The sequence below is a fragment of the Giraffa tippelskirchi genome, chromosome 4 (assembly GCF_054371585.1).
Source record: "Giraffa tippelskirchi isolate mGirTip1 chromosome 4, T2T-mGirTip1v1.2.pri, whole genome shotgun sequence".
NCBI lineage: Eukaryota > Metazoa > Chordata > Mammalia > Artiodactyla > Giraffidae > Giraffa > Giraffa tippelskirchi.
The window spans coordinates 188,479,345-188,498,415 of record NC_137278.1 but is presented as its reverse complement, the minus strand read 5'-3'; the positions used below and the strand labels follow the sequence as shown (position 1 = coordinate 188,498,415).

At 39.0% G+C, this 19,071-nt stretch overlaps 1 protein-coding gene across 6 annotated transcripts in view; it reads left to right on the top strand.

The window, feature by feature from the left end:
- The window catches only part of DERA (deoxyribose-phosphate aldolase), a 111,500-nt gene extending 93,525 nt beyond the window's left edge, over positions 1–17,975 (top strand). For all 6 annotated transcript variants that reach the window (XM_081587330.1, XM_081587327.1, XM_081587329.1 and 3 more), the window contains 3 exons: positions 9,688–9,800; positions 14,286–14,435; positions 17,284–17,975. In XM_081587330.1, the coding sequence (XP_081443456.1) occupies positions 9,688–9,800; positions 14,286–14,435; positions 17,284–17,340 (320 nt within the window). In that variant the 3' untranslated portion in view covers positions 17,341–17,975. The remainder of the gene's footprint in view (positions 1–9,687; positions 9,801–14,285; positions 14,436–17,283) is intronic.
- The last annotated feature ends 1,096 nt before the right edge of the window (positions 17,976–19,071 follow it).

Here is a 19,071-nt window from a genome sequence, read left to right as displayed (position 1 = left end):
TGGTGATTTTGGCAAAGTGTTGGAGGCTGCATGTGGCCCCTACATTTTTGTGAGTTTTCTCTCCAGGAACCCCAGGTTCTCACAGTGAAGAGCCAAGAAAGATCTTCTCTTGGCCCTAAGAGGGAAAGAAGAAGATAATCATGGTGAAATATGCCCAGATCATTCTTCTTAACAAAGGTCCACTTTCCAAGGCAAAAGGCTTTATTAGAGCCTCATCCTACTGGGGAGGGCATTTCACTCTAGTCTTCCTAAATCATCAAAGTCAGGGAGAAAAGCTAAGACACACTTATGAAGGTTACAGCCCAAGGACAAAGACCCACTTAAAGACTGAAATTTAATAATAAGATTATAAAATACTTCCTCTCTCCCATGCATTATCATCACAGTAATAGGGCTCCAGTAATCCAGTGGATTACAACTGACAGAGCTAAAAGACTCTCTCTAAAGAGGAAGATTTAGGAAGACTGAAGTAAACATGAGAGACAAAAACAAGGATGTTATAGGATTCAGAAACTCTGATACCTGTGGCTACAGCAGACAGTAAACACAGCCTGACTCTTAGCCAGATTAACATAAAATCTCACACTGAATTCCTCCCTATTCTCTGTTCTTATTGCCTGATGTCACATCTGGCATTCAACAGAAAATTACAAGAGGTGCTAAAAGGCAAGAAAAAACACAATCTGTAGTGGCAAACAAACATTAAGCCAGAGTTAGATATGGCAGATATGTTAGAATTATCAGGAAGAGAAATTTAAAAGTAACTGTGACTGATATGTTAATGCTCTTGATGGGGAAAGTAGACAACAGGAAGGAATGATAGGTAATGTAAACAGAGAGACAGAAACCCTAAGAAATACTCAAAAGAAAAAGCTAGAAATCCAAAACACTAAAACAAAAAGGAAGAATACCTTGTCAGTAGACTGGATAGAACTGTGGAAAGAGTCAGTGACTATGAAGATAGATCAAAAGAAACCTCCTAAACCGAAATTCAAAGGGAAGAACAGGTGAAAAAAATAAAAGAACATCCAAAAACTGTGGGGTAATTTCAAAAGGTGTGGCACATGTAACTGGAATAGTTGAAGAAGAAAGAGAAAATTGAGCAGACAGCATATTTGAAGTAATAGTGGCCAAGAATTTTCCAAAATTAATGATAGATACCAAACTATAGATCCAGGAAGCTCACTCAGCAGAATAAATAACAGAAATGAGCAAACAAAAAAAACTATACTTAGATATGCATGTTCAGTTGCTCAGTTGTGTCTGACTCTTTGCAACCCCATGAACTGTATCCCACCAGGTTCCTCTGTCTATGGGGTTTTCCAGGCAAGAATACTGGAGTGGGTTGCCATTTCCTTTTACATAGATATATATGTATATACTATTCACACTGAAAAAAACTGAAGACACATAGAAAATTTCATAAAAAGCCAGAGAAAAGAAAAAGGAAACAATTGCAATGGACTTCCATTGAAAACCATGTCAAAATAAAATGAAGTAAAGTATTGAAGGTAAAAAACTCCACCAATCTAAAACTCTGTATTCAGTGAAATTATCCTTAAAAAGCAAAGGGCTTAGACATATTAAAAACTTGGGGAAATCATTGCCAGCAGAGCTTTCCTATAAGAAATGTTAAAAATATTATTCTGGGAGTAGGAAATTATTTAAATCAGAAACTCTGATTTACATTGAAAAAGAAAGAACATCAGAGAAAGAATAAGTGAAGAACAAAAATAAATTATTTTCTTTCTCAATTGATCTAAAAGATAACTGTTTAAAGTAGTAACATTGATAGAATATTGGGTGATTGTACCATTCAGTTCAGTTTAGTCGCTCAGTCATGTCCGACTGTTTGCGACCCCATGGACTGCAGCACAACAGTCCTCCCTGTCCATCACCAACTCCTGGAGTTTACTCAAACTCATATCCATTGAGTCAGTGATGCCATCCAACCATCTCATCCTCTGTCGTCCCCTTCTCCTCCCGATTTCAATCTTTCCCAGCATCAGGGTCTTTTCAAATGAGTCAGCTCTTCTCATCAGGTGGCCAAAGTATTGGAGTTTCAGCTTCAACGTCAGTCCTTCCAATGAACACTCAGGACTGATCTCCTTTAGGATGGGCTGGTTGGATCTCCTTGCAGTCCAAGGGACTTTCAAGAGTCTTCTTCAACACCACAGTTCAAAAGCATCAATTCTTCGGCACTCAGCTTTCTTTATAATCCAACTCTCACATCCATACATGACTACTGGAAAAACCAGAGCCTTGACTAGACAGACTTTTGTTGGCAAAGTAATGTCTCTGCTTTTTAATATGCTGTCTAGGTTGTACCATAGGTATAAATGAAAATGAACTACAGCAGTGTTATAGGGGATAGGAGGGAAAAATTAGGAATACTTGGTTGAAAAATAACTGTAGTACTTGTGTAGCAATATATAATGTTATTTGGAGGTAGATTTAGATTACTTAAAATGTATATTGAAAGCTATAGGGCAACCACTAAAAAATATACAAAAGAAGTGTAATTGATATGCTGAGAGGAGATAAAATGGAATCATATAAAATGTTCAGTTAAAGCTAGAGAAGGTAGGAAGAAGTGTAACAATAAAAATACAACACATAGAAAATTTATAATTAATTATAAAAATAAGACGCTATTGTATGTTGTTTGTAAGGAATCTACTTTAAATATAAAGACTTTGAAGGTTCAAACTAAAAGGTTGGAGGAACATATACCATGCTAACCTCAGAATAAAGCAGAAGTAGGGGTATTAATTTCAGACAAAGACTTCAGAAAAAGGAACATTTTTAAGGATGTAAGGACATTACATAAAAATAAAGGGGTCATTTCTCAAAGAAAACATCCTGAACAATCCTAAACACATATACATCTAAAAACAGAGCATCAAAATCTGAGGCAAAATCTGGCAGGACTGAAAAGAGAAATAGACAAATCTATTATTATAACTGTGCTTCATGACCTGTCTTTCAGTGGTGGATAGCTCAAGCAAGCACAATTATCAGCTAGGATGTAATTAACCTAATAGCCTTATTAATCAAGTTGACATTTATAGAAAACTATCCAATAGCAGCAGAATACATATTTTCAAGTTCACATGGAACGTTCACCAAGAAAGGATACATCCTGGTTCTTAAAGCACACTTAAATGAATTTAAAAGAATAAGCAATAGAAAGTATGTTCTTGGACTACAGTGAAACTAAAGTAGGAATCAATAGCAGAAAGACAGCTGAAAATTTCCCAAATAGTTGAAAATTAAACAACGTGCTTCTAAATAACACTTGGTTCAAGATATTCTTAAAAGAAGTTTTTGAAATTTCTTTTTAATTAAATGAAAGTTAAAGTACAACTCATCAAAATTTGTAAAGTGTTGCAACAGCAGAGCTTAGAAGGAAATTTTTAACTGCATATGTTAGAGAGAACAATGATCAAAAATCAATAATCTCAGCTTCTACCATAGGGCGTTCAAAGAGAAAGAACGACAATTTAAGTCTAAGGCAAGCAGAACAACAGAAATAAAATTTAGAACAGAAATGAAATTGAAAACAAAAACAATATAGAAAATTTGAAAACCCCAAAACTGGTACTTTGAAAAGATCAATCAAATTGATAAAACTCTAGTTAGAATAACCAAGAATCAAAGAGAGAATGCTAATATCAGAAACAAGAGATCATTACTATTCCTATTATCATTAAAAAAAATAAAGAATAGTATGAACAACTCTTTGCCCACAGTTTGATAATACAGATGGCTCAGATCAATTTCTTGAAAGATATAAATAACCAAAACTCACACTATGAGAAATAGTCTGAATAGACCTATGCCTATTAGTGATGTTATTTTAATTTTATTTTAAAAAATATTTTAATTATAGTGTTATAATAAATTTTCTTCTGTAATAGTATAATATTTGATAATGTATCTAATAATATTATATTTGATACTTTAATAAATTGTTGAATAAATATTAAGCAAATTATTAAAGAAAAATATTTAAAACCTTCCAAGAAAGAAAGCACTAGCTCTTGATGGTTTAACTGATGACTTGTACAAAACATTTAAGGAAGAAAATAATACCAGTTCTCCACAATCTCTTCTAGAAAGTAGAAGAGAGAGCACTCACTCTGTGAGACTATCATTACCCAAATATCAGTTATGAGAAAGAAAAGTGATAAATGAATATTAATATCACTCACGAACATAGATGTGAAAGTCGTCCACAACATAGTAGCAAAAATGAGTCCAATATATAAAAAGAATAATATACCACAGCCAACTTGGATTTACTCCAGGTGTGCAAGACTGATTCAATGTAATATAATCTACCATATCAATAAGCTAAAAAAGAAAAAAAATTGTATGCTAATATCAATTGGTACAATTAAAGCATTTGATATATTCCAACACCTAATCCTAATAAAATCTCTCAGCAAACTAGGAATAGAGAGGAACCCCCTCAACTTGATAAAACATATCTACAAACAAACTTCAACTAATATGCTGAGAAACTGGATGCTTTTTCCCTAAGACCCTTCTAAGAACAGGGATGGATGTTCTTTCTCAGCAATCCTACTCAACATTTTACTGTAAGTCCTAGCTGGTGCAATAAGACAAGGAAAGGAAAATCAATGTATAAAGATTGGAAAGTATGGTAGGCTGATAAAGGCTCCCCAAAATAGATTTACATCCTCATGCCCAGAACCTGTGAACATTACCTTTTTTTGGTGGGGAGAGCCTTTGCAGATGTGTTTAAATTCAGGATTTTGAAATGACATTACTATTCTGGCTTATCCAAGTGGGCTCAAAATGTCATCCTATATGCTCTGGGTTGGGAAGATCCCCTGTAGTAGAAAATGGCAACCCACTCCAGTATTCTTACCTGGAAAATTCCACAGACAGAAGAGCCTGGTGGGCTATGGACCACAGAGTTGCAGAGAGCCAGACACAACTGAGCACTCATGTACACACATGCCCTTATAAGAGAAAGGCAAAGGAATATTAAGCTCACATACAGAAGGGAAGGTAATATGCAGTTGGAGACAGAGCTTGGAGTGATGCAGGCAAGGAATGCTGAAGCTACAAGAAGTCAGAGACAAGGAAGATGTTCTCTTGAGCGCCTCCACAGGGAGAACAGCCCTACTGACTCCTTGATTTTGGACTTCCTAGTCTCCAAAACAGTGAGAATAAATTTCTGTTGCTTTGAGCTACCTAGTTTGTTATAATTTGTTATAACAATCACAAGAAATTAATACAAGAAGAAAGGGATAAAACTGTCTCTCTGTGTAGATGACATGACTGTTTATGGAGAAAATCCCTCCAAAACAACGAACTCCTAAAGCTACTAAGTGAGTTTACCAAAGTTGCATGATACAAGTTTAATATACAAAGGTCTGTTTCTTTCCTACTTACTGTAATGGACAATTGGAATTTGAAATTTAAGAAAAACTGATTACAACAGTAATCCATAATTGAAACAGGTGTAATCTAATCTAACAACATATGCCCTTGATTATATACATACTTGTTAGATTGCCAAAAATTGACACCAATCACTAATGAAGATACAAGAGCAACAGGAACTCTTATTCATTACTGTTGGGAATGAAAAATGGTATAACTACTTTGCAGGATAATTTGGCAGTTTTTTTCCAGGCTAAATATGGTCCTACTGTAAAATCTAGCAATTGCTCTCCTTGTTATTTGCTCAACTGATTTGAAATTTTTTTTTTTAATAATGTTATTTATTTATTTTTGGCTCTGCTGGGTCTTCGTTGCTGTGTAGGCTTTTCTCTAGTTGTGGAGAGTGTGGGGCTACTTTTCATTGCAGTTCATGGGCTTCTCATTGCAGTGGCTTCATAGGCTCTAGGGTGTGTGGGCTTCAGTAGTTGCAGTTCCTGGGCTTGAGAGCACAGTCTCAATAATTGTGATGCCCGGGCTTCGTTGCTCCTCAGCATGTGAGATCTTCCTGGAACAGGTATTGAACCCGTGTCTCCTGCACTGGCAGGCGGATCCTTAACCACTGAGCCACCGGGGAAGCCTTGTATCCAATTTGGTACCCAGAGCCTTCTAGTGAATCAGAAGACACTGACGCCTATTAGGAAAACACATCTTGGTATCAGTGTGAATCTTTGGTGATGTTCTTTTACATCTATTTTCTGGCTTTCATTTCTTCTCTCTGCTTGTCATTTCTGATATTGTAGGGGCAAGGTATTGGTTCTCTAGTCCCATTCATTCATTCATTCATCAACTTAGCACATGCCTACTTCAGGGCCTTTGCACTTGCTGTTTCCCTCCTTGTGAGGCTCTTTTCAAAGATTCCTTTCATCAGTCTCTGGATTTCACTCATCAGAAATACTTTTATGATGACTGTTTAATTACAGCTATCTCTCCCCACCTCCATCACTCCCCTGCTCATTACATTGCATTACTTTTCTTCATTGCACTTACCTCCACCTGGCCTTCATTCATTCAGTCAGTCAGTTCAGTCACTCAGTCATGTCCGACTCTTTGCAACCCCATGGACTGCGGCACGCCAGGCCTCCCTGTCCATCACCAACTCCCAGAGTTTACTCAGACTCATGTCCATTGAGTCAGTGATGCCATCCAACCATCTCATCCTCTGTCATCCCCTTCTCCTCCCACCTTCAATCTTTCGCAGGATCAGGGTCTTTAAAATGAGTCACTTCTTCGCATCAGGCGGCCCTTATTATGTGTTTATTTATTTATTGTCTTTTTCTTCTCGAGAATCTAGTCACAAGAGCAGGAACTTTGTTTTGTGTACTGGTCTGTTCCCAGCAGGTAGGACAGAATGCAGCCCATAGTAAGCTCCCAGTGTAAATACTTCTTGAATGAATGCAGGCGTGACAGGCACATCTCTATTTCTTCCAGTGGGCCTTCAGGCCCAAAGGAAAGAAAGTTTCTGATGACCTGATTGGGTAGATCAGAATTCTCATAGTTCTTATACAGATTGCAGCCCTACCTAGGTCCCTGCTCAATATTGGTTTGTATAACATTGATAATTTTCAGAATCCTTTCACAGAGACTGTCTCTTTTGATTACTTCTATAACACTAGGAGGCAAGTAAGGATTTCCAGACATATTTTATAAATGAGAAAGGTGAGGTGATGGAATATGCAAGGTAAATGTCAGCCAGAGCTAGAAACCAGATCTCCTGACTTCTGGTTTATCAAGTGATTACGCGGGATTTATGCTGCATCTCCACCAGCTCCTTGCATGTATGCTTTTGAGGGAAAGAGCTTGAATGATTTGTGTTTATATTTTCTGCTGTTCCTTTCATACTGTGTTTACTCAAGGCATGTCAATTTGAACTCTATCCACAGAGTCGTCCTGGAAGTGCCTTGTGCCCTTGAAACAAGAGGGGGAAGTTTTGGCCACTTCTTTCCTCTACTTCTTTTGACCACCTTGATGGACCTTAGGAGAATCTCAGAGATTAGATTACATATGATTTCACAGATTCCATGGAGCGTGGGCCATAAATTGCCCAGGAATCATCTGGGAACCTAGTTTCTATTCAGATTATGATTTAATTGGTTCAGTGTAGGATCCGAGAGTCTGCATTTTTAACAAGGTCTCTGGTAGTGCCTGTGATGCTGAGCTGTGGTCCACAGAACAGTTTGAGGGTAGATTACCACATGAAGGATGGACTTGGTGTCTGACTGTGTGACCCTCATTAAGTTTTTTGGAGGCATTGTAGCACATGGGTTAAATTCTATTGCTTTGGTTAAATTCTTCCTCCCTCACTTACTGTTTGACCTCAAGCAAGTTACTTTCCTTTCAGTTCAGTACAGTCGCTCAGTCGTGTCCGACTCTTTGCGACCCCATGAACTGCAGCACACCAGGCCTCCCCGTCCATCAGCATCTCCTGGAGTTTACTCAAACTCATGTCCATTGAGTCAGTGATGCCATCCAACCATCTCATCCTCTGTTGTCCCCTTCTCCTCCTGCCTTCAATCTTTCCCAGCATCAGAGTCTTTTCAAATGTGTCAGTTCTTTGCATCAGGTGGCCAAAGTATTGGAGTTTCAGCTTCAGCATCAGTCCTTCCAGTGAATATTCAGAACTGATTTCCTTTAGGATAGACTGGTTGCATCTCCTTGCAGTCCAAGGGACTTTCAAGAGTCTTCTCCAACACCACAGATCAAAAGGATCAATTCTTTGGCGCCCAGCTTTCTTTATAGTCCAACTTTCACATCCATACATGACTACTGGAAAAACCATAGCCATGACTAGATGGACGTTTGTTGGCAAAGTAATGTCTCTGCTTTTTCATATGCTGTCTACGTTGGTCATAACTTTTCTACCAAGGAGTAAGCGTCTTTTAATTTCATGGCTGCAGTCACCATTTCCTCCTTAAAAATAGGGATCATATTTAGTACTTAACACATACAGTCACTGTGAGGATTGAGTCAATACTTGTAAATCACTAAAATAGTGCATAGTACCCAGAGCTCAGAGACTCCTAACTATTACTCTCCTCTCTTTGTCTCCTTTTGTTAAACTACATCAATAGGTTGAAGATACATTTGAGAGACAGGAAGTTGTTTAAAATACTTGCAAGTTGAAAATATGTGGTGTCTTTCATGAAAGTCACAGTCTAGTTGGAAGACAGCTTTTGTTAAGAAACAATGCAGTAGACATCAGCTAGTGATGATTCTCCTTGTATTGCCACAGCTGTACTGCACTTTCTACCACACATAAGAAGATGAGGGAAAATGAGTAGGCCCTCCAGTTTTGTAGTAGTATGATGATCTTTGATGGTAGCTGCTAAGTCACTTCAGTCGTGTCCGACTCTGTGCGACCCCATAGACGGCAGCCCACCAGGCTCCGCCGTCCCTGGGATTCTCCAGGCAAGAATACTGGAGTGGGTTGCCATTTCCTTCTCCAGTGCATGAAAGGGAAAAGTGAAAGTGAAGTCGCTCAGTCGTGTCCGACTCTTAGCGACCCCATGGGTCTGCAGCCTACCAGGCTCCTCCATCCATGGAATTTTCCAGGCAAGAGTACTGGAGTGGGATGCCATTGCCTTCTCCGATATGATGGTAAGCACAGGGCAAAAAATTGTTCTATTTCTCTCAGTTTTCCATTCAATAAACCAACTTGGTTTTAGTTGATGGTATGGAAATGTAGAGGCAAGAGCCCCAGGGGTCTGGGAGAATCCATTTGGTGCCTAGTTTAAATCATTTTATAGTAAGAGGAACTTGGGAGACTTAGGAGACATGGGTTAGATCCCTGGGTCAGGAAGATCTCCTGGAGCAGGAAATGGCAACCCACTCCAGTATTCTTGCCTGGAGAATCCCATGGACAGAGAAGTCTGGGGTCGCAAAGAGTCAGACATGACTTAGCGACTGAGCATACACACAAAGTAAGAGGAAAAAAATATATGGACAGAATGACTTTAAAGAGAGGTTTGATTTTGACGTGACTTAGCGACTGAGCATACACACAAAGTAAGAGGAAAAAAATATATGGACAGAATGACTTTAAAGAGAGGTTTGATTTTAGTTTTTCAAATAATTGATGAAAAATAAATTCCTCAGGGGAAAAAAGGTACATGACTTGCTCCTTCCACCGACTCAAAAGTGAAAAAAAAAAGTAAGTGTTTTAATTAATAAATTTTTAAAATTAATGTGGAGTTTTTCTTCCTTTTGTTTTAGGATCAGATTTTATTAAGACTTCTACGGGGAAAGAAACAGTAAATGCCACCTTTCCAGTAGCTTTAGTTATGCTTCGGGCCATTAGAGATTTCTTCTGGAAAACTGGAAACAAGGTATTTTATTGCCAGCAAATCTTTCTTCCTTCAGAGTAAAGATAATGTTATTTATAATATTAGTCACAGCCACGATAGCTGTCTTTATATGCAGATGCTGTGAATGCATTTCCTTTGTTAAGATACACGTTTAATTTACCTTTCATGACAAAAGAATACATTCATGGGGAAAGAATGTGTGATTCACAGAAAAGTGAGGGTGAGTGAGGGAGTTAGTAGGTGTGATCAAGATGTAAACTCACTTTACGTCCTTTTATTAACCGAAGATAATGTTATCACTGACAAGAGATTCCTAAATGGGTTCTTTAACGAACTAATTCTGCCACAACACAGAGGCTTTCTGCTAAGGCGTTGGCTGGTGAAAACAGGTTAATGCAGAAATTAAACTTCCTTGAGGAATGGAAAGAATTGCAGAGTAACATTTATTGAATGATAAGCTGTGGTGGTGATATGAAAAGTATGCAATATAATGGGAAATAATCTTTTCCTGTCATTATTGAAGGACACACATAAATTGGTTTTTCTGTTGGGAAACCCCCGGTCCAGAAAAACTTATTACTTTTAATAATATGAGGTGAAGAGAAAATTCTCGAGGAGATGAACTTATTAAACAAAATAATGAAATGCTGTGAAACAGCAGGGAAAAGGTAGCTAGACGTTATATAGCTCTTGAATTAAATATCCATTTTTGCGTTTTATGGCAATCAGATGTGCTCTTTGGAAGACTGTTAAGCTGAGGAGGGTATATGCTCGCTTTTGTCAGCTTTTCGAAAAATAATACATATTTTTTGAAACATATGAATTTAAAAGGAAAAAATGCGTATGAGGTGTTTTTTTAAAAAATGAGTTTGGATTTTCCTTTTCACTTCAAGTTGCTTGTTTAGCTGCAAATTATCTCAAAGGATTATTTTTTTTTTTACATCATGGGAGAGAAAGGCAATTTTTTTTTTTTCTAAATGAGACTTTGCCTTCACGAAAGGCATCTTTCAAAACCAATCTCTTGATGTTTGCTGAATAGAAACCCAAAAAAGAACTTTAATCCTTTGCCAGCTGGGATGTGATGACTTTATATGTGACTGTATTTCAGTTTATTTTGGAATCGGAGACCTTTCTTAGAAGGTACCTAGGTTTAAGAGGAGATGAACTCCTTCCAGAATTTTCCTTCAGAATACCTTCATATCTTAGAAGAGTACAAATAGGATAAATATCTACTGTGACCTACATACGAAAGTTGACCTAACTTGAGTAACCTCTACTTGGTAGCCTTTCTGCAATGATCCAAATTTAAAAACAATTTTTTTTTTTTTTTTTTTTAAATAAAGAAAGGCTGTAAATATGAGAACTCTAGCTTTGGGACCCTCAAATGAGACCACCACCATTCACTAGACCTGGGATTACTCTCAGCCAAAAAACATTCCAATAGATGCATAGTTTTTTGCTTTTTTTTAAAAGAATTTTTTGATGTGGGCCATTTTTTAAAAGTCTGTATTGAATTTGTTGCAATATTGCTTCTGTTTTGTTTTGATTTTGGGGGCTGTGAGGCATATGGGATCCTAGCCCCCTGACCAGGGATTGAACCCTCAGGTCCTGCATTGGAAGGTGAAATCTTAACCACTGGACTGCCAGGGAAGTACTGATGTGAAGTTTTTCATACTTCCAAATGCCTGGGCCCTCACCCCCGGCAGCCGTGGGTCAGGGATAGTCCTCAGGCATCTCTACCTTCATAAGCTCTGTGATGTTGTTATTTAGTTGCTCAGGTGTGTCTGACTCTTTGCAACCCCATGGACTGTATCCCACCAGGCTCCTCTGTCTATGGGATTGCTCAGGCAAGAATACTGAAGTGGGTTGCCATTTCCTTTTCCAGGTGATCTTCCTGGTCCAGAGATTGAACTCATGTCTCCTGCATTGGCAGGTGGATTTTTTACCATTGAGCTACCAGAGAAGCCCTCGTAAGCTCCACAGTCGGGGCTAAAATTCTCCATTGGGCACCCAGTCCTGTATTGTTTTTAACAAGCATTCACTGAGCCGTTACCTTAAAAGTGAACACGTCCCTTCCTGAAAGAACCCTTACACAAGAATTTCAATAAAAGTTTTAACTGTTCAATGATCTAGATCAAGGTAGTGAGGAACAGTTTGCTGTCTTTCATGACTTTCTTTTTAACTGTATTGCTCCTTTCCTTAGCTAATAAAGTTCATCCTCGTTTTACTGAGAAGCAGATAGAAGTCAGTTCACATTCATCTGGCTCACATTTGACTTCACAAAGAAAGGACCCGTGTGTGTATCTGCAAATCAGGGGCATTTTCTTGGAGTGTTGACTAGCTGTCCAGGCAACCCTTAGATGGTGAAGCTTCCACATCATTGATTTAAGGGATTTTTTTTTTTTTTTTTAAGGGATATTTTAAAATGTAATGGGTTGCCTTCCAGACCATGATTGGTGTCACTCTTGAGAAACAGAGGTTTGATATTTCATAACTGATTTCATTGCAGATTTATGTTTTCCATATTCTCCCCCTTAAAAAAAGACAGGATCAACTTATGCTAGAAACTCTGTTTCAAAGCATTGCCAAAGAGACTTGCTGATACAACAGAATTATATAGAAAAATCTGTGTGTAGTACTGCCTTAATTGACAGAAAATGTTCCTATGATTAACATGTATGCTAATATCAGCTCACTGATTTTTTTTTTCTTTTTTGCCTTATCTCAATAAATAGCTTCACTCCACTTACCTCTCCCACCCTCACCTCCCCTTACTCTTACAAGGTCACCTGGGCTCCAGAGTGATAGGCAGATATAGTTAGAATCTCTGTGTGGCTGTTGCTTAGCTGTGTGACATGTGACTGAGGCAGGGAAACCAGTGAGGGGACTTCTGCTGATGTTCCCGTGAGGACTGACGAGGGTCTGAACTAAACCAGTGGAACCGAGAGTTGAGAGGAAAGCGTGTGTGTGTATGGAGAGGAATTCAGAGGGTGGGCTTGGTGAGACTTGACTGTTGGTCATTGGATGCAGTGCAGTGAGGAAAATGGGGGAGGCCAGTTTAGCTAGAAATTTCTAGCTTGGGTTTGTTGACCTAAAGCAAGTAGACTGCCAGCTATTTCTCCAGCAAAGATGGATTTATTGGGGATCAGTGAACGTGGGGAGCCATGTGCAACTTCCTGCAGGGCAAGGGAAGAAGAATGCTTGAGAGAAAAAGGAAGATGGGAGGTATAGTAAACAAGGAGTCTGGGACTATTCACGGACTGAGTCCTTGCCAGGAAAGAAGAGTCTCTCTTCTTCCTGTTATCTGGGAGTAAGAGCCCCCGACTCTATTGAGGTTTCCTTTTCTTTTTTTTAAATTTATTTGGCTGCATTGGGTCTTAGTTGCGGCATGGGGCATCTTTCCTTGTGGTGAATGGGCTCAGTAGTTGCAGAAACGCAGGATGTGGGGTCTTAGGATGAGGGATCAAAACCATGTCCCTGCATTAGAAGGCAGATTTTTAATGACAGGACCACCAGGGAAGTCCCTAATTGAGGTTTCTGTTTATTCATTTTTTTATAGGCTGATAATGGACCGTATACTTATTGTGTCCCTTCTTTGGCATTCTATTAGCAACACCCCGCCCCCCACTCCCCCTCACTGGTGCTCCCCAGCAAAGCAACCAAACTCTTGAGTGGTCAAATGTGCGAGCTTCAGTCCTTGGGCTTTGGGTATTTACTCTATCGGATAGTCAAGTTCTTAAGAAAAGTATTTCCAGATAAGCAGATTTGACTGTATATAGGACACATCTCTCCTTTTCTAATGGACTCAGGGACATCATTTGTAAACATCAGATACTGGCTGAATTGTGCTGTTGGTGGTCACCTTCAGAGACTGCTGAAGTGTGAAGGACCCCTACACTGTCTTTTTCTCCTGAACTTATTTAGCTGTTTGGCTGTTTTATGCAGCTCCGTCTACTGACAACTTAAAAATCCCTGTAGTTAAGTTGATTAAAATAACTGTCACCTGTCCTTGATGGTTGCTGTGGTTTGGTTAGTATGGCCTCACTGATTCTTTCTTCTCATTTTAAATCCACAGATGTATCTTTTGCAGCTCAGATTGAAGGGCCAAAAGGTTTTCCTTTTTCCCTGGCCTCCTGATAGAAATGGAGAATGAATGGGCTCTTGTGTTATGTTTCCCTGTTTATTGACACCTCTCTTGTTTATCCCAGGTTCACAGCTATAGTCTAGATGGTTAAGGCTTATGACTTTTCAGCAAGTGAAATGTTAATGAGGGTTATTAACTCTCATTAGTGTCTCCTTGGAAGCAGTGACATTCTTCCCATTAATCTTGGAAAAGTCATTTTGTCCTGCGAATGGGCTTGAGTCAGTGCTCTGAGTGCTGGGGGAAGTGAAATAGGCTTTAGAAAAGAGAGAGAGGATGGAGACCCTGCATTAACGCAAGACCGGTTTTTAAAGCAACGCAGTAACAATACTAAGCATTGTTCTCTTTCCCATGACCCCTTTCAGGTAGGCTTTAAACCGGCCGGAGGCATCCGAAGCGCGAAGGAGTCCCTTGTGTGGCTCTCTCTCATAAAGGAGGAGCTGGGAGATGAGTGGATGAAGCCTGAACTCTTTCGAATAGGTGCCAGCACTCTGCTTGCCGACATCGAGAGGCAGGTGAGGAGCCACAGCCCACTGTCCTTGGAACACCTGACAAGTATTTTTAAGAGAGAAATAAAAAGTCACTTATTTAAAGAGGACTTACAGATGGACAACGGGCAAATGAAAAAGTGCTCAACATCACTAATCATTAGAGAAATGAGATCAAAACTACAATGAGGTATCATGGCACACTGGTCAGAATCAGTTCAGTACATTTTAGTCACTCAGTCGTGTCTGACTTTTTGCGACCCCATGGAATGCAGCAGGCCAGGCCTCCCTGTCCATCACCAACTCCTGGAGTTTACTCAAACTCATGTCCATTGAGTCGATGATGCCATCCAACCATCTCATCCTCTGTCATCCCCTTCTCCTCCCAACTTCAATCTTTCCCAACATCAGAGTCTTTTCAAATGAGTAAGTTCTTTGCATCAGGTGGCCAAAGTATTGGAGTTTCAACTTCAACATCAGTCCGTCCAATGAATATTCAGGACTAATTTCCTTTAGGATGGACTGTTTGGATCTCCTTGCAGTCCAAGGGACTCTCAACAGTCTTCTCCAACACCACAGTTCAAAAGCATCAATTCTGTGGTGCTCAGCTTTCTTTATAGTCCAACTCTCATATCCATACATGATTACTGGAAAAACCATAGCCTTGAATAGACAGACCCTTGTTGGCAAAGTAATGTCTCTGCTATTTAATATGCTGTCTAGGTTGGTCATAACTTATCTTCCAAGGAGTAGGCGTCTTTTAATTTCATGGCTGCAGTCACCATCTGCAGTGATTTTTGAGCCCCCAAAAATAAAGTCTGACACTGTTTCCACTGTTTCCCTATCTATTTGCCATGAAGTGATGGGACCAGATACCATGATCTTAGTTTTCTGAATGTTGAGCTTTAAGCCAACTTTTTCACTCTCCTCTTTTACTTTCATCACAAGACTCTTTAGTTCTATGCTTTCTGCCATAAGGGTGGTGTCATCTGCATATCTGAAGTTATTGATATTTCTCCAGGCAATCTTGATTCCAGCTTGTGCTTCCTCCAGCCCAGCGTTTCTCATGATGTACTCTGCATGTAAGTTAAATAAGCAGGATGACAATATACAGCCTTGATGTACTCCTTTTCTTATTTGGAACCAGTCTGTTGTTCCATGTCCAGTTCTAACTGTTGCTTCCTGACCTGCATACAGGTTTCTCAAGAGGCAGGTCAGATGGTCTGGTATTCCCATCTCTTTAAGAATTTTCCATAGTTTATTGTGATCCACACAGTAAAAGGCTTTGGCATAGTCAATAAAGCAGAAATAGATGTTTTTCTGGAATTCTCTTGGTTTTTCAGTGATCCAACGGATGTTGGCAATTTGATCTCTGGTTCCTCTGCCTTTTCTAAAACCAGCTTGAACATCTGGAATTTCATGGTTCATGTAGTGTTGAAGCCTGGCTTGGAGAATTTTAAGCATTACTTTACTAGCGTGTGAGATGAGTGCAATTGTGCGGTAGTTTGAGCATTCTTTGGCATTGCCTTTCTTTGAGATTGGAATGAAAACTGACCTTTTCCAGTCCTGTGGCCACTGCTGAGTTTTCCAGATTTGCTGGCATATTGAGTGCAGCACTTTCACAGCATGGTCTTTTAGGATTTGAAATAGCTCAACTGGAATTCCATCACCTCCACTAGCTTTGTGCATAGTGATGCTTCCTAAGGCCCACTTGACTTCACATTCCAGGATATTTGGCTCTAGGTGAGTGATCACACCATCGTGATTATCTGGGTCCTGAAGATCTTTTTTGTATAGTTCTTCTGTGTATTCTTGCCATTATCAAAAATGGCCATTATCAAAAAATCTACAAATAAATGCTGGAGAGGTGTGGAGTAAAGGGAACCCTACTACACTGTTGGTGGGAATGTAAATTGGTATAGCCACTGTGAAACACACTGTGGAGGTTCCTTAAAAAAGTAAAAATAGAGCTACTATATGATCTAACAATCCCACTCCTGGGCATTATATCCAGAGAAAACACTAATTCAAAAACATACGTGCACACTGATGTTCATAGCAGCCCTATTTACAGTAGTCAGGGCATGGAAGCAACCTAAATGTACATTGATAGAGGAATGGACAAAGAAGATATATGCAGTAGAATATTATTCAGCCATTAAGAAAGCATGAAATAATGCTATTTGAAGCAATGTGGATGGACTTGCAGATTATTATACTTGGTGAAGTAGGTCAGAGAGGGAAGGACAAATATTTTATGAAATCACTTATATGTGGAATCTAAAAAAATAATATAAATGAACCTATTTACAAAAGAGAAATAGTCTCACAACTTAGAAAGCAAACTTTATGGTTTCTAAAGGGGAAAGGGGAGGTGGGGTAACTTACGAGTTTGGGATTAACAGATACAAACTACTATACATGAAATGGATTAGAAACTAGGATTTACTGTATAGCACAGGGAACTCCATTCAATGTCTTGTAATAACCTATAATGGAAAATAATCTGAAAAAGAATACATTTGTGTGTGTGTGTGTGTGTGTGTGTGTGTGTGTGTATAAATCACTTTGCTGTGTGCCTGAAGCTAGGACAGCATTGTAAATCAACTTCAGTTTTTTTTTTTTTTTAAAAAGGCATTTATTGGACTGTGAGAACCAGAGATGAAAACTCAGCTCATTGACCTAATCATACCCCACCTGCCTTCTTCCAAGCATATTTCCACCTGAAGTAAAGTTGGAAGGAGATTCTGCTGAAGAACATAATAGTGGGGCTTCATAATGAAATATGAACTAAAATCACTATGTAATAGTATAATTATTAATTGATATGAATAGGAATATAGTAACTGACAACTAAACTCTGCTTTCCCCACAGATTTACCATCACGTGACTGGAAGATACGCAGCCTACCATGACCTCCCCATGTCTTAGATCATCAACAAATTCCAAAAACATCCTTTGCAACAATGTGTAAAAATTATCTTTCTATGTGATTGCTAAAGTTATTTAATTAAAAAATGGGGGGATAGATAACTTTTTTTTTTCCCCTTTAAATTTCCATTGAATTTAGGTTAAAGAATGAATGGAAAAAAACCAACTAATCTACACATGGTCCCCATTTCAGGCATATCTGAAATGATCTGAATTACTAGATCTCCAGGGTTAATTTTGCAAAGGTTTTCTCTTAAGAACTCGGAGTAAAATGTTAATGATAGCTTTGATAATGTTAAATCCTAAGGGAGCAAATATTGACTTGCCCAAGAACCACAATGTGGCAAAAGAAAATGAAGCACCCCGAACTTCTCTTGCTCTTCCAAACTACTTCAGGACTAATTTCCTAATCACTCAGCACGAATTTCCTGCCATGATAATTCGTCTTTAATTTTCACAACAGATACGCTCTTTTACTAATTGTTTTGCTAATGAAATATCTTTCATTTTATATGAAACTATGGATATCATTGATTATTTTTAAGGAAAAAATTCTTATCATTTATTAAAAAAAACTTTAAATTGTAGTAATACATATTGAAAAGTTAATCTATTAAACTTGAAAAGAGATTTTATCAGTGGCTTTCTAAGTCTCTCTAGTAGAGTCCTTGTGTCTTTATCTAGATAAAGCACCTGTGTACATTATTAACAAGTACCACTTATGTCTTATATTCTGAAACTTTTTCCTGGTAGTTCAGTTCAGTTCAGTTCAGTCGCTCAGTCGTGTCCAACTCTTTGCGACCCCATGAACTGCAGCACACCAGGCCTCTCTGTCCATTACCAACTCCCGGAGTCTACCCAAACCCATGTCCATCGAGTCAGTGATGCCATCCAACCATCTCATCCTCTGTTGTCCCCTTCTCCTCCTGCCCCCAATCCTACCCAGCATTAGGGTCTTTTCTTCGCATGAGGTGGCCAAAGTATTGGAGTTTCAACTTCAACATCAGTCCTTCCAATGAACACCCAGGATTGATCTCCTTTAGGATGGATTGATTGGATCTCCTTGCAGTCCAAGGGACTCTCAAGAGTCTTTTCCTGGTAGAGTGAATAGGAAAGAAACGGCAGACCCTAACATAGTACTCAGTATGTGTGAAGCTCCTTATGTATATCAATTTATTTTAGCCTTTATTTAATCTCTTGGTACAGTAAGGTTAGTATAGTAAGGTTTTGAATCCTCATAACAGTCAGCATTGATGTTATCATCCTTTTATACAGATAAGGGACAGAGGAACATAGAGCTTAAGCAACTTGCCAAAGGTCACAGAGCTCAGAATTAGCAGAGTCAAGAATCAATCGCAGGCAGGCAGGCTGGCTCCTGAGTCTGTGCTGTCACCACAGGTACATAAAATTGCCCCCTGGCCCTCAGAGACACATAGCCAGAGCCCCCAGTCAGCTATGGGGAACAGTAATCTACTTTGGGGGCTACTGGTTCGTTTACTCTTTGTCTCTCTCAGCTCCCCTCCTCCCACCTTTGTAGAAATTAAGTTTTCTTAAATGGTGATTGTCATGGAGAACATCTTTTTTTCCTCCCTAAACAAGTCTCCAGCTACTTATAAGTGGAGAACACTGGACTGGGAATCGGTTTTGGTTTTGTCTTTTCATCTGCTGAATTCTAACCCCGCCTCTTCCTCTTTCTAGCTTTGTGACCTTGATCCTGTCTGTTCACATGTC